Source organism: Dunckerocampus dactyliophorus, chromosome 13, assembly GCF_027744805.1.
Source record: "Dunckerocampus dactyliophorus isolate RoL2022-P2 chromosome 13, RoL_Ddac_1.1, whole genome shotgun sequence".
Taxonomy (NCBI): domain Eukaryota; kingdom Metazoa; phylum Chordata; class Actinopteri; order Syngnathiformes; family Syngnathidae; genus Dunckerocampus; species Dunckerocampus dactyliophorus.
The window spans coordinates 28,934,092-28,950,327 of record NC_072831.1 but is presented as its reverse complement, the minus strand read 5'-3'; the positions used below and the strand labels follow the sequence as shown (position 1 = coordinate 28,950,327).

The 16,236-nt window shown below is 41.9% G+C and overlaps 1 protein-coding gene across 1 annotated transcript in view; it reads left to right on the top strand.

The window, feature by feature from the left end:
- The first annotated feature begins 491 nt into the window (after positions 1 to 491).
- Positions 492 to 16,236, top strand: part of crip2 (cysteine-rich protein 2) — a 21,165-nt gene continuing 5,420 nt past the window's right edge. The window contains exons 1-2 of the mRNA XM_054795468.1: positions 492 to 689; positions 12,821 to 12,915. Coding sequence (XP_054651443.1) covers positions 647 to 689; positions 12,821 to 12,915 — 138 coding nt within the window. The 5' untranslated portion in view covers positions 492 to 646. The remainder of the gene's footprint in view (positions 690 to 12,820; positions 12,916 to 16,236) is intronic.

Below are 16,236 nucleotides of genomic sequence, written 5' to 3'. Positions count from 1 at the left end.
CAGAAAGCTAAATAGTAAGTAGTAGTAAATATAAAGCATAACTATAGTAATATATGATCATCAGAAGTGTGACATTTGATATCATTTTACTTTATTTTTTAAAAAATCACACATTCCAACATTTGTCACATTTTATTTGTTAATGTTTTTGTTATAGTAAAAAGAGAACTTTACTTAGTAAATGATAATGTGCTTCATAATGATCATTATCATAACAATCTTAATATATTAGTATCTAATTTGACCTGATCTAATATTTTTTTGTCGCATTGCAACATATTTAATATTTGACTCTTTTTAATAAATTCATCATTCCAATCTTAATCCACAAATCTAAAATTACTTTAATAGTAAATTAATACAATAAAATCCAACTATCCGTCTATCGTTTTATCGTTCTATCTAATGTGATTCTCAGATTTCCCGATGTACATGAAGGCCCCGCCAACGCGGACATGCTGCTGGTGGGGGGCGCGGCTATGCAAATGAGCATCCGTTGAGCGAATAGATGCTCGTGGCCGAGCTGAGCGGGACGCTACTTGTGTGTGGTGGACACCAGAGAACACAGAAGGCACAAGGTGCACGTCTTTGACGGTCAAACGAACCACCAAATCTCCATTCTTAGCACCATTCAGAAACGCCGAGCATGGCTTCGAAATGCCCCAAGTGTGACAAGACGGTCTACTTCGGTGAGTAATTGTCGCTTTGTGTGGTTTCCGGCTGTGGAAATTAATTATTATTGTCACATGATGGGGATGTCTGCTGTTAGCCAAAACATGCTGCTAAGCGAGGTTTTGTACACTAGTCTACTGTGTACTAGTTTCAGTTCATAGCTAATATGGTGACTTCAATTCTGATATGAAATAAACCTAGATATTCAGTTAGATTCTTGGGCGGGAAATTTGATTAGAATTGGCAAATGAACACTTTTGCTGGGTTTGAATGACACTGTATCCATCCATCCATCCATCCATTTAAAGTTAAAATGTACAACACCCCTGTACTATTCTTTTTAAGAAAACGGCTTACAGGGTGTGTGTAAATAATCCACCAGGACAAAGTTTAGTAAAGCCATGAGGTTAACACAAGCCCAAACCCCACAAGCAAACAAACTGATGATGCTTTGTTGATTTAAATGCTAAAATGCACATTTGACTGATAACCTGCGCATATTTTGCAATGCTACTTGGTGCAGGATTTATCCTAGTCTGACACTGATTGCTGCCATTTTTAATTTGTTGTTTTGGTAAACACTGAAGCTTGGCAGTCGCCCTGCAAGAGAATCACAGTCTTGCCAAGAGGGCAAAAAACCCACCATATGTCCACTCACATCTGTGCGAAGAAACCATGTAAACATCATGCATCTTTTATATATCTGCACACACCTGGGCAAAAAACCACGGACTCCCAACTCAAAGCATCTGTTTACAGTGCAGAAAAGCAGATTAACAACAGATTCAATCATGCAGATTTGCTGTGTTTAATTTTTTGGGGTCCAGCTGCACTGCACTGTAATAATCTGCTGTTAATGTTTTTTTATTTTTTTTTTTTTTGCTGCGCTCTCATCTTCCTCTGCACTTCACAGCACACCACATCATGTGCGTTTCGAATCAATTATATGAGCGGATGGACGCTTATGTAAGCGGTGTGACAGTGAACGCCACACAGCTGCTGCTCATCCTCTGGCTCCCGAAAAGTCACTGGCGGGGAATCGTATCAAGATGGAGATAAAGCCATAAAAGACTGACTGCTCCTCCCATGTTTTTTTTTTTTTTTTTTAAATCAAACATTTATGTAACAGCATAATGGGGAGTTATTTAAGGTTGGGGTGTGTCTCGTTGGGTGGGGCGCGCACGCCACCAGGGGCTGTGTTGACGTAAAGATAATGAGGATAACAAGCATGAGCTATGAGGAGCCTGCGTTGGTGCACATGCGCCCAATCAACGTGTAGGGAGGCGTTCACTGCATTATTGAAGTCGTTGCGCGGGAGGTTGCAGAATAAACACATGACAAGGCGCACGGGATGAGTGGGATGAAGAGGGAGTAACGTGGCGAGGTTATGTTTTCGATGAGTCCACTCTCTGCAGCTCCAACAACGCACCGCCTAGTCCCAAAGGTTAGCGGCGTAAGCCACAGCAACTCAACGATTTTAGCGTTTTTAGTGATGTTCCAACTGCAATATGTGTGCCTAGAGCCTGTTTATGAGCACCGTGGCGTGAGAACGCTCACTTTTGAAGTCGTGGCTTTTCACGATGTCATGAGGGGAAAGACCTCCTTCGCATGTGACCCGCCCCAAGCTAGATGACATCACCTCATGTATTGACAAACACGCCCGGCTGACCGTCCTCTCCAGTGCTGGTGTTACAATTGTTTGTATTCGATCCAAATAGAATAAATTGTTCAACTTACATTTAGACTTTCATAGTTATTTCACAGTTGAAAGAATTAGAGAATGTGGGCGTTTCCTGTCCCGCTAAAAGGGCCGGACCGAGCATCTTGCATAACTTCTGGGTCCCTACATCATCATTAATTGTAGCAATGTGGACTGTTAGAAGTTTGTGATGTCCGCAGATGATATTGCAAATTTCCTATACGTGAGTTAGAACAGGATGGTATCGGCCTCATCCCTTTTGCTAGGGTTTGTGTCCTCCTGTCCCACTTCTTACGTTGTTGTATGTGATGTATGGCATCTGTTACGTTGGTGCAGTTACAGTGTAGGGTGCTTACTAAAAGCATTTTTAAACCGTCGAAATTCCAGCATCAAGGTTGACACACTTCCTGTACACTTTAGTGGCACCCTCCTGAGACGCATTTAAAACTGGTGAAAAACAGTAAAATTTAGGACCTTTTAATGCCTTTGGTGGTTTGTGGCGAGCAGCTCATAGCAGCAATCAGCCCACAAGCAGCTGTTGGTGCTGCCATTCATTGGATCAGGCAGGCAAAAAGTCAAAGCACTTGACAGCCGCCCTGCCAGAAAAACGTCACATGGTCCATGGTGGCGGTGCACCACAGTCTGACATGTTTGTAGAACTTTCCATTGGTTACTTTTTGAATGCGCAGCTGTTTTTTAAAAGCAGAGTGTTCTGCTTTCATTGCCGCTAAACGCTGCTATTTTCACTGCATTTGAACTTTTTTTTACAAACTTGCGGTTTAGGAGTGTTGCTGATTGATCTTCCAAGAGCCAAATAAACTGAGATTATTTCCTTGCATTAGGACGGCCACCGTGCCAGGTGTTGTTTTGATGTAACGTGTCTGCTTCAGCGTTGGCCGACTTAAAAAGTATTAACTTGGCGCTCCCGCGTCAAGGGTCGCCATAAACGGTTTCTTATAATGAGGCTAGCACACCTCCGATGGAAGAAAGTAAGCCAGAACGCAAGCGCCTGTGTCAATTTGATATCCATACAGCTAAAACTACTTTTAATATGCGCCTTCATTGCTTCCAATTTCCACCAGTTGAAAGCAGCTGTAGGTTTTATGACCAGTACTAACGGTGTCAGGGTTATGGAGAGTCCCAATACCCGCTCTCAAAATACTGAAGTTGAGTGGATGCATACTGTAAGTATTTGTGTGCTAACCTATGGAGAACATACCTCTATTTACTTAAAGTCAGTCTGGTGACAGTCTCGCACCTGAAAAGTCACACTCAACAACAGTATTGATTTTGTAGCGATACATAGACATTAGGTCCGCTAACTTTGCCAACCTGGGAAACCTCACTCCAGTCAGTATAACATACACGCCATGTGAGTATATCAGTGCAGTCAGCTGACAGTCCTGCAGAAGAAAACACCTGCTCCCGATATATTAAAGTTGAAGGGATATAGAGGGAATACAGGCGTTAACTTTGACTTCCTCAGGAACCTCACTCCATTCATTATGTTACTTTATGCTGAAGCAGCCTCCTTTTCAGTCCTATAGATGTAAAATGCAAAAGGTATTACAGGCACTAACTTTGCCAACCTTGGGAACCTCACTCCATTCACCTTGGGAAACTCACTCCATTCCCTATATCAAGTATGTCAAAGTAGCCCTCCTTGGCGGCAGATCCACTCGCTGAAAATCCCCACACTGTAGATATGACAATCAGACGTATTGGTGCGCTAACTTTGCTGTACCTGAGGAACTTCACTCCATTCATTATTTCAGCCTAGCGATGGTCTGTCCAGTAGATGAAAACTCTACTCTAATGCTCTAAGGTTATCCAAGTTGTGGGGATGCAGAGATATTGCTAACCTGGGGAACCTAATAATTGAGATGGACATTGTCATGCAAATGTGAGATAATTGATATCCAAGTGTTTAACCTCCCTAACAAACTAAGATGCATCTGAGTGAGTAAACAAGGCGTTAATTGCAACTCTGCTGGGACATTCTTCCTCTGCTCTCTTTTTTATTTTGTGGTCCCGATACGCGGTGGGTCAGTGTTGCCTTGGGCCCAGAATTCCACATCCCATTTCTTTGGAGGCCTGAGGCAAACGGGCTGCGATGACTGGCCTTTATTTAAACAAGCATCTCCCAAAGCGCCTCATGCATTTTAATTACAGACGACATTTCCCTTCACACAAGGCTTTTTCTGTCTGCACGTTTCAGGCGAGAATACCTTCATCCTCTTTTTGCCGGACCGTGCTCTTTCCCACACCTTTTCCTCCCCCAGTTTTTTTCAAATGGCACTCTCACGCCAAGCCCCACCACACAATATCCCTTTTTATCCTCCGTCAACGTTAGAGTACCCTGTTTTCCACTTGGCTGCCCAGCGGTGGCTGCATGAATGCTTCTCGCCGGTTATGTAAGGGTCGTTTCTTGAGTCGCTGCCTCCCGCACTGTGCCGTTGCATAACCCTGCCAACGGCCACTAGCCACTCAGTGACGGTCCCTGTCCTCTGCCTTTTGGGAGAAACAAATGCGATCCCCTAATGGAGGTGCCACTTGGTCGTAGATAATGATTTGACACAGGTGAAACCATTTGACCTGGCATTGGCATCACCTCCCATGTAACCAAAGAACCACACAGGAGCCACGATGCTATCTGAGTGAGGGTGCTTTCACGTATGAAGTGGTCCGAATCAGTGCAGGGTCTGTTTCCCACCTGGTTCGGGTTCCTTTTTTAAAAAAATAATAAAAATAAAAATGAAATCCATGCAAATCAAAATGCGTTCCAAGATGACATGCTAACTATATACTTGCTAAACCAAAGGGTTGTGTTTGGTAAGTCAATTGTTGCAACAGTTTACCACCTGGATTTACTTAACTTAGAATCTTAGTCGATTTGTTCATTCTCCAGATGGATCGGATCGAGGTCGGAATGCTTCCTAATCAGAGTAGTGACTGTATGTCCAGTAGCTGAAAACTCGTGCTTTAAAAGGGTGTCTAATTTTTGGAGATGCATACACATTGGAAGTGCTAACTTCACCAACATGGGGAACTTCACTCCATACATGGCCACCTTATGTCAAAGCATCCCAGTGATGGTCATTCCTGCAGCCGAAAGCTCACACTCTAAAGGTATTAAAGTGGCATGGATGTAAAGGTGTTAGAGGCACTAACTTCACTAACCTGGTGAACCTAACCTATGCTGCCGATTCAGATACCGATCATCCATGAGTGAAATCGACTGATATCAATACTGATCCCATGGATTAACTGTAATTTTTTCAATTTATTTATGATAAGTGCTATTGGCCAAGGGTCGCGTATAAGGGGGAAAAGTCAGGACAATTCCAAGGTCCGCGAACTGCCAGGGTGTCTAACAGATAATTACTAATAAAAAATTATAATTATTTAATAAAAAGTAATACTTTTTCAAGAGGACATACTGTATATCACTTGGGAAACTTGACACAGGATGAGACACCTTCCTTAAGGAAACTTGGGATGTGAGAGTACATTGGTGGAGCCCTAGCAGGACTTCCAGTAGTGGGTACGTGGGTTCCAAGTGGTAGAAGCCGGCGAATTCTGTCTTCCACGGCTGATGAAGGCTGGTCATCCTCTCCCATGAGTTCATTTATTGTTTGGGTTATTTGCTTAGTCTTCTGACTGACAGGAACATACGGGCGAGTGTTGTCCAGCGTTTTAGCTGCTGTTTGACTGATGATCACACCATGAGCCTCGAAAACTTGCCATACTCCATCAAGTGTTCTTCAAATTAAATTAAACCTTTTTAACGCACTACCCTCCGCAAGATCGTTTTAATGGCATGTGTTGGCCAGTAACTTCCACATGGCAGACATGTTTGTTTTTGTTGTGGAACGTCTACGCAGTGTGAAGGAAAGTGGGCAGAGGATGCTACCTGAGACATTAGTGAGGGCAAGACACTGCACGCAGGAAGTTGTATGTCACACAACTTCATGTCAAAAAATCTGAACTATGCTTAAGTTAAGGGCCTTCAATTGTGGCAAGATGCCCTTGCAATGCAACTACTTGCATTTTAAATCCGCTTACAAACATCAAACCTAATAAAAAAGCATTTGACAAGACTTTGTTTGAATTTTTCCTAAGTAGTGACGTTTGACTACAGATGGGAACTTTGCAAGCAGGACAGAATTCTTAAGGGTGAACTTTGACCAAAGAAAACGTCACATGATGTCTGCTTCTGAAGTGTTTAATCTTACTAAGAGACGTCTATTGGAGTTCTCCATTAGCAAGTGGGACTGAATCTCAAAATTCTGTGTACTGCCTGACACGGCCGGGTAGGGATGCTGAGAATCGAGTCACCAAGGCAGGGCTGCCTTTCCCCGCGGCTTTTTTGACCAACACAGACAGGATGCGAGTTAACTACAGCCCATTTACGTCAGACTCCCGGATTCATGAGGTTGGCCTCTTTTCTCCACAGAGGGAGTTGAAGTAGGGAGGGAGGGAAAGTGGGGGTATTAGCCTGGGGAGGGAACCTCGCCTTGACTGAGGCGACAGACGACCTCCCGAACTGAGTTTTGCCACGAGGTTGCGTCAGCTGCGGGGAGAAGCCCAGTTAAAATAAGCGCACAGACACACACCGCGGCATCAGGCCTGGAAGCTGCACACACACGGTAACCCCGAGTGTAGTTGATTCTGCGCTACAGAAACATTCAATTTGGAGGCAGATTTGCTTAACCTAGCAAAAAAAATGATGTCAGTTTGCTTTAGCAGGCATCAGTACACACCAGGAATGTCAAAATCCTCAAAATGGACTGAAAGAAAGCCATACAGATTTTTGGTAAGCTAAAAGTAGCTCCAGGAATCTTTCTGCAGACTTATTTCGACAAAGGAAGCAATGTTGGTTTAAATTGACGTTGGTCCTTCAATTGTCTTATTGAAAGTCCATTGTCTTAAGCCATAGGTCCTTCCGGGGCAGGATTGTCTCCAAGCGGGTTGTAGAATGCTGTTTTGTTCTGCCTTCTTCCTGGCATTGATTAGGACAGTCATACCGTCCACGTTCTGGACCTGCTTTGCCCCCTTGCAGGGACTCAGCTGCCGCTTTTGGCGAGGCGTGATTTGGACGTGTTGTCTTTCGAGCGGTGAGCAGATGGGTCCGCAGTACCGGAGGGTGAACAGAACCCAACCAGGCATGATCTCAAACAACAATAACAATGCTTACATCATAAACAGCACAGTGATGATTATTTGTAACTGCTGTATCTCACTTTCTCACTGAATAGTAGTCCTGTGTGGACTTCCTGCATCTGTCAAAGCCATTACATCCCACTCGCAGTGCCAGGGTCGATTTTATTGAGTCAAAAGAGAGTCCGACCACTGACTGGCGGACATCCCTGCTGTGGATATATCCGCTGTGTAAATCAGAACCCCTGGGTTTGTTTTTTATGCGTTGTGACTTTCATGGACAATACCAACGTGGAAGGACGACCCTGGTTGAGTCTCGGTTCAACCTTCTTCGCTGCTGTCGACGGCTGATCTATTCATTAATTTGAAGAAATGGGCTGCTTATGTTTTTATTTAATGTTCTCTTGTAATATCCTATCAAAGAAGCTCATTTGAAGTAGTTTCAAAGTTTATGCAAACACGGTACAACCTGTAAAGTCGAGTACCCCTCAGGTGACCCCAGACCCAATAAGACTCCGATGTCATCATAGGAGTGCTCACTTAGCAAAGTTAAGCAATGCTGTTTGTTTTTATGTTCTACAGTGGTTAACTTCTTTTTACACTTAACACAGAATGAGACAGGTGAGGTAACACACATTTGCGGTACACCTTCGGCATCAATCTTAGTTAAGAGTTAAGACCGTTTTGTTGCGTTTTTTTTTTTTTTTTTTTAACCAGGGTTGACTTCTTTTTGCATTTACATGACATTTAGGAATGGTAAATGTTGCTTAACATGTTAAATGTTGCATCCTTCCAGGAGGAGGAATTGTGCAAGTGTAACCGTGATAGGCTTTAATGTAACTTGAAGCATGTGCCACATGCTCAACCAAAAATGTGTTTTTGGTTGAAATGTCAGCATGACATTAGGACTGGTTGACCTCCAACCGACGAGCTGCATCCTGCAAATTCACTTAAGCGGCTTAGAGTGTCGCAGGTATCATAATGAGTGCCATGATGACATTTGACCCTGCTAGGCTACATGTTCTCTCTGCTGGTAGCACCTCATACCTAATAACACATTATCAAAGGCTTTAATGCTTGTGCAGGCGTTGTTACGGCAACCGCACAGGCCAAGCCTCGACATCTCATTTTTCGCGCCTGGCCGCTACATGACGGATAATGAGGATGGAAGCCGGCTTCACTGGGGTCAGAAACAAACATCATCTGGGCCAGACGCTCATCCACCTCCCCCCACTCCCACAACAACAACAACACAACACACACGCACACAATAACAACAGCAGCAAGCTGTTAAAAGGGACAGCTTTTATGATGCCCCGCTTTCCATTTATCATGCTCTCTTTTCATTCACTCAAGTGCACAGTGGGTCTCGCTGGTGGGTCTATTTTTAAACCCAGAGGTGTCAGGATGTTGACGGGTGTCCCTCAGATTCGCGAGGCAGTAAATCAAACGCACCCACGGCTGTCTTTTAGCTTCCCAGGCACATTTTTGTAGTTACTTTCAGGTGGCATTATCATTATACCACTTTTTCATGTCTGATACCGCAATGTTGTATACCAGGTCGAGATCCTCCGGTATGGGTTTTTCAGGACCAATACCGATTATTAGTAGTTAAGGAGGCCGTTAGCAAAGCTGCCGCGTGTGTTTACTTCGCTCTTAATGTCATTGTAGTGGTCATGAGCTGTAGAGTTTTTCATGTGATTTTCACCCAAGCGCACTCTATTCTCCACATTACATACAGTAGTGTACATTCTCCCCATTGCTAATGCATAGTCTGCTGAGCCGACTAAAATGACATTTTCCCTCATAATACTGGGAGTTCTTTTAAAATTGCCACTCTTCCATCATTATAATACGTTTTTCGCTCAGTATTTTGGCTTTATTGTTATCAAATTACATCTGATTTTTTCTTTTTTTTAATATTACAACTATTTCAACTTTCTTCTCACAATTATGACATTATTCCCATTATATTTTGACTTTGTTCCTGTAATCTTACGTTTTCCCGCAGCAGAATTTTCCAAAAATTAAACCTTTTTTATTCATTTTGTTTCTCTTAAAAAAAAAAAAAGTCTTCTTCTTTAATATTTCAGCTTTATTCAACTAGTTTGACTTTATTCTAGTAAAGTTACTCTGGATTTTTCCATTTTAGCTTTTTTTTTTAATTTAATTTAATTTTTTTTTATTTTTATTTTTCTTGCCCACAGGCTGCAAATGGCCCCCAGGCCGTACTTTGGACACCCTGTTGTATACCAGTGCCAATCCTCTTTTGTCATTTGTTGTTATCGTAATAGATACAGTATGTATGCACATGCCTTGCGTAACGGAGACATAAATAAAAACAGCATGTGCAACAAATATTCTGCTCCCTGAAGGAAGAAATGAAATTGCTCACAACATGACTCAAGTTACGCAATGTTGCTGCTGCTGCTGCTGCTGCTTTTTATTTCAACTTTAAACACACACGGCTATTAATAGCATTTTTTGATTGGTCACCAGACACAGCAGCACTTTACAAAGACGCCAAAGGAAACTGAATGAAGTCAAACACACATTTTTTTCCAGATGGGTTAAGTATTTTTTCCCGCCATGCAATCCAGTACACTTGACTTGTATCGATCCTGATTGTCGGATAGGACCAACCCTAATTGTTATTGTAGGACATCTCACTGTTGTCACGCAAAGGGTGAAAATGTTTGGGCTCACTGGTTGGTGATAAAGTGGACAGCTGGAACGCAAGTCCCATGCTGAGGTGTGTGTGTTTGTTTTGTAAACAAGCAAAGTGCTGGCGTTGTTGCTTTTTTTTTAATTTACAGCGCTGTTTTTCTTTAATCCCTAATGGGGGCGCCTTGGGATGGTAGCATGGACTGTTTGAGCAAATGTTGCAGTGATGTGAGATTTTAGGAACTCCCTGTGAACTGGCCAACATGAGCCATCCCGCAGTGCTCATTTTCGTCCAACAAGGCAGCCATGCTGTGTCATTTTAGCTAAAGTTAAAGTGGGAGTTTCCCTGATTAATCTGTTGATTGGTTTGTGCAGCTTTCAATCCAATTATTCTTATAAAAAACTATTCCAAAGTATACCTGGACAGTGTCAGTCAAAGTGTGACCACTACAAAACCTGTAGATGATATTTTAGTATTCAAAACGATCATACAAATGTAAAAAGAAGTCAGAGTTCTAGAAATTATTTACATTATTTTCTTTAAACGTTTCCTTTTCTCAAAGGGTAATATTAAAATAATTCCATTATTTTACACAAATTAATGAAAAAATAATAAATAAATAAATAAATAAATAAAATGATTTTGAATGAAAAACAAACAACCAATTAATCGATTTTTTTAAACCTTTGCAGAACAATCTCGCGAGGATTGTTACTTCTGTTTGTTTCCATGCCAGTACTTCCCATAGATGAGTTGTAATTTTATGGGAATAACGTATATGAAATATCATTTTAAGTAATTATTTTAGCATTATGAGGAAATGTTAAAGAAAAATTATTTTTTAAAGTCGGAATATTATGAGAAAGGAAACGAAACAACAAAAAAAGTTGTATATCGGGAATAAAGTCTAAATATTAAGGGAATAAAGTCGTAATTACGAGAAGAAAATTTATAAGAACAAAGTTGAAATGATTGGAAAAATAAACACCAGCAGAAATGGAAAATACTCCTGTAATTTGACGAGAATAAAGTCAAAATATTAAGAGAAAATAGTCATATTTTATAGAGGAAAATGTCTTAATTTTACGAGAATAAACTTGTATAATTATGAGGGGGAAATGTAATTTTAGTAGCAAAGCGTTGAAATATTAAAGGGAAATTGTGTTTTTTTTAAGCCATGGTATGAGAAACAAACAAAAATTTAAAATCTTTGGAAAATTAGGTCGGTGGAAAAGTAGGGATGTCGGATATTGGCTTTTTTGCTAATATCCGATTTGCCGATATTGTCCAACACTCAATTTCCGATTTCAATGTCAACCAATACCCATATGTGTGACATAGATATGTATTTATTTATTTATTTTAATACCGGCGCTGCCATGGTGGTTGCCTTTCAAAAAATTAACTCATTATTATTTTGTATTATTATTATTTTATTTTTTATATATATATATTATTGAAATTGAATAGATCTGTTACGTGTTTATTAATTTATTCTTATTAACCCTGATCCCGATATCAACCGATATCACATTTTTATGCCTATATTGGGCAGATAATATCGGTGGGTCGATATTATCGGACATCCCTGGGAAAATATCATCATATGATGGAAATAAAGTCAAAATATTATGGGAATAAAGTCATATTTATGACTTTCTTTGAGTACATATTAATGTACTCAAAGAAAGTCATAAAGTCACCCAGCAAAAATGGGATAAGAAGAGCAAAGACCAAAGTCTATAATTTGCTTTTTCACCTCCATCACAAAGCTGAGATGCAGTTTTTCCTTGGACTATGTAGAACTTGCTAGCATATCTACATGTGTTGCTTTACAAAATATCAAAGTGGCAAAGTTGCATCCTTTCATTTTTCACTATGTGTCCCTTGCTGGAAAGAGTCTGGACACCCTTTGCTTTGAAGATAAATAACAATCGATACCTCACTTCATGTTGACTAATCAATCAATGAAATTGCTTCATGAATGCTTCCGGCTAACGTTAGCAGTCCAGGCTTAAGTCTGGACTTTGTCTTCATCCCTTTTATGGTTCGATCACAAGAATTTGACGGGATATTCTTAGGTCAGCGGTGTTAGCATGTTGCTGGTGTGATTTTTGAATGGGGCGGGGGTGCATAGGGAAGCCAGCATCCGGTTATTTGTGTCCCACCGCGATAAGGGAAGTCTTTTTTTCTTCTGTGGTCCACACACTTCCTTGGAGCCCATTGTGTGCTGGTAGACTTATTATTGGAGAGAGTATTAATAGTGCCCTTGGCATGTCTGGGAGGGGGGGGTTGTCTGAGGCAGGATGGGTGATCTGTAAAGTGGGGGAGGGGACTTACACAAAGGATGTGGGTTAGACACCCCCGCCCCTACTTTTCCAGCTGGACTGGGACTGTCATCACTGTCTGTGTGTCCCATGATGACATCACTACAGCATCCTGTCTGGTACACAGGCATTCCCAGTACTCACAGTAATCACTGGCTTGGAATGATGACAGGATTGTGAGTGCATCATTCTTCTGTACAGTGAATGCCCACCCCCCCTTTAGAATAAAGCCCCTTGTTGAGTTTGTGCTTTGTGGCGCTAACACAACAAATCTTTGTGTGTCCTCTCCCTGTGCAGCTGAGAAAGTGTCGTCGCTGGGCAAGGACTGGCACAAGCTGTGTCTCAAGTGCGACCGCTGCAACAAGCTCCTCAATGCCGGTGGACACGCCGAGGTCAGTATGACGCCATCTCTTTTTGCTCTGTACGCGATACGTCTTTCACGCCGCCTGAGGTTGTCATAGATGCACTTAGCGCCGCTACGTTGAACAAAAACGTCCTCTTGACACTTCTTCTCTTTCACGCATGCAAACCTCCTGTTAATCTCCCCCGTTGCGGGTGAGGCTACTAAATCCGGGGCGAGGGGAACTCACCCAGGTATTCACAGAGACGGCCTCTTTGTATCCAGACCACGCTCAGTAGAGTAACCAATTTATATCGTGCGCAGTATTGAACCCTCTGCTTTTGAGCTGCTTTCCCTCTTTGGTTTGTTGCTCTTGTTAAGGACCTGCGAGAATCCACTCATCTGTTAGCCGTCAGGAGGACCTGTTGATTTTTAAAGTAACCGGAATAGGCCAAAAGGAATTTTCTTTGACAATACTGCGTACTTTTTTTATATCACAGACCACTCGGTGTAGCATGTTCTTATCTTATTAAAAAGAAAGAGTTTAACAGGATAGAAAGCAAGGGCCTTTATAAGCAGTAAAAAGAGAAGGGGATTAAAACTCTCCTAATAATGACTAATGAGCTCTAGCCACATACAGTATTTACTGTATGGATACAAAGAAAGATAACGCTCTGCACAAGTCTTCTTAATCATACCCCGAGAAATATGGACGACGTTTAGGCAAATAGTTCCATAAGAAAAATTCAGTGCAAGGGGATAATCCTAATCCGGGCAGGATGAACGCTCCACCATGAGATGTTGTGATCATTTTTAAAAATGTCGTTGAAGGTCATAACAGGGGCTGGAGCCTACTACACCAGCTGATTTAGGACAGACTGCCCCCTCGATTGCTTGCCAGGGTGACTGTAAATGGGGCATTGAGTGGACAAACGCTCCACCATGGCCCTGGCGTCACACCATGGACATATCTGCTTTAATAGCACTTTTTGTTTTGGATTTTGAGCAGTGGATCGCAAGGAGTGCATGTCCTGATTCCGCCATGTTGTGTGTCTGGTTGCACCACCTCAGCACTCTTAATGCTGCTCCTACTAACCACTACCACAGGACATGGACCCTTTTTCTGGATCTTTTTGCCCGATTTTCCCCCAGTATTACATCTTTTTTGGCTATACCATCCACAGCCGTGACAGCAACCCATTGGTCACTCTCTCGGTGCATCACAAGCACCCTTTCTTTGTGTCTTCTGTCTCGTGATCCGCCGTTGAAAGCAATTTCCTCTGACGGACGTTAAAAAGGAAGCTGCTGTTTAATCTCCGCATGATTACAGTGCATCCTCTCTCTATTATGGGTTGCATCAGAACGCTGACTTTGATAGAGGGTGAGGGAAATGTGCAATCTGCATGGTCATGGAAACAGTCAGACTCACTATAGAACTGGATGATGCAGAGCCTCCGAGTGGTCCAGCAGCTTAAATACAGCATACTTGAACTCCCTCAGGTCTTCACATTCCTCATAAAGGTCACCATCATCAAAAACAATCATGTGTTGAACTGGTGGCCCTGTTAGGGATACGTTCAAGTGTGTGAATCATGATGATGATGATATAAAGGAGAGAAGAGTCGATAGAGAAGATTTCTTTTTCACAGTGTGGGAAGCGAGTGGGCCGCGTTGTGATGTACACAGCGAGCGCCAGAAGACTCCCTCGACAAAGAAGCCGTGTGTGTGTGTGTGTGTGTGTGTGTGTGTGTGTGTGTGTGTGCGCGCACGTCATGTCCTGAGAAAGTCATCAGGTTGTGAAATGGTCCGTCCAGAGCCTCACTGACCACAGAAAGGACAAAACAGAAGAGTCAGGACTGGCTGTGCTGCATTGGCGTTCTGCTCTAAAAATGGATTTACAGTATGTCGCAACAATTTAGTAAAAAAAAAAAAAAAAAAAAAGATTTTTGAAAAGTTCCACCTACAAACCTGCAATAAAATGTCTGGCAATGCAGTAATATTTCTGCCAGGCCACTAGTAGGCAGCAGTTTCAAAATACTTGATTTATTCAATGAAGTGATTTGGAATGTTGGCGATTTTTATCAGGGGTGAATTTGTTTGTTTCATCTTAAAGTCAGTGATGCAAAGTGCAATACTTGGCTGCCACCAGCAGGGGGAGGTGCAAGTTCAGTCAATATTTTTCTCCAAAAAAACTAAATCTGAAAATATGATTTAAATTTTTTTTTTTCATTGACATTGATGTTATTCATTTCTCATTTTTCCCATTTAGTTTCCATAATTTTCTCACATGCGCCCATCCCTAACAGAAAACACTTGAGATGAAACAACTTAAAGCCACTGAGACCTAACTGGGTGCAATACTTGGCTGCTACCAGCAGGGGCGCTGTTGATTCCGTAAAGGTTTTTCTCCAATAAAAAGTACCTGGCTGCATGCAGGTAAAATACACAGGTTTCTATTTTTTGCCATCTAATAATATGATTAAATTATATTTTTTTTAAATGACAATGAATTTATTAGTTTGACGTAATTGTTTCCCGTATGTTACATAATTTTGTCACATGCCCCCAATACACTTAAGATGAAACCATTTAAAGCCATTGAGATAAAACTGAATGCAATACTCAGCTGCTACCAGCAGGGGAGCTGTTGATTCAGTTTAGCTACACACTGTATGTAGTGCTTTTTCTAATAAATAAATAAACACCTTCCTTTAGTATTTTCTGCCATCTAAATCAATATAATATTTCAAAATAAATCAATGACTTCATTAAGGTCTTGTCAATTTTTTCGACATGTTTTCCACAATTTTGTTCCATGCCTATCCCTCAAGAAACGATAAGTGTTGAAACGTGGGCAACACATTTTTAGTTTAAAATGATGTTTACATGTGAAGACGATAAGTCCCTTTTCCCCCCCACCCTAAATGATCCCAGGGCCACTTTCCGCCTGGTCTATGGTCATTGGCCTGTGGACCAGCAGTCATCCTCTGCTTTCCTGTGTGACCGCTCAGCATGCAAGAGGCCATCCGGGGTGCAAGTGGAAACATACGGCAGTCGCCTCATGGCCCTTCACAGCGTGGATACATCTGTCTCTTGGATACCGCCGCCTTCGCTGTTATGTGTTGTGTGAACCTGTCGTGATGACATCATCGGGCAGCCGAGTGTCCCTTTTTTGGAAATGGTCTCAAAGAGGTTCATACCTTAGTCCTAATCCACTGAAGGGACAATATTGTGTCTAGCTCCGCCCTGCCTTACCGCTATGATTGGTTCTCCAATGAGCGAGTGCCAAAAAGTGGTACCCTTTACATCAGAGACTCTACACCTTCCGACAAACGATGGCCATGTTTTTGTGTTTAAACATGTAGATAAATTG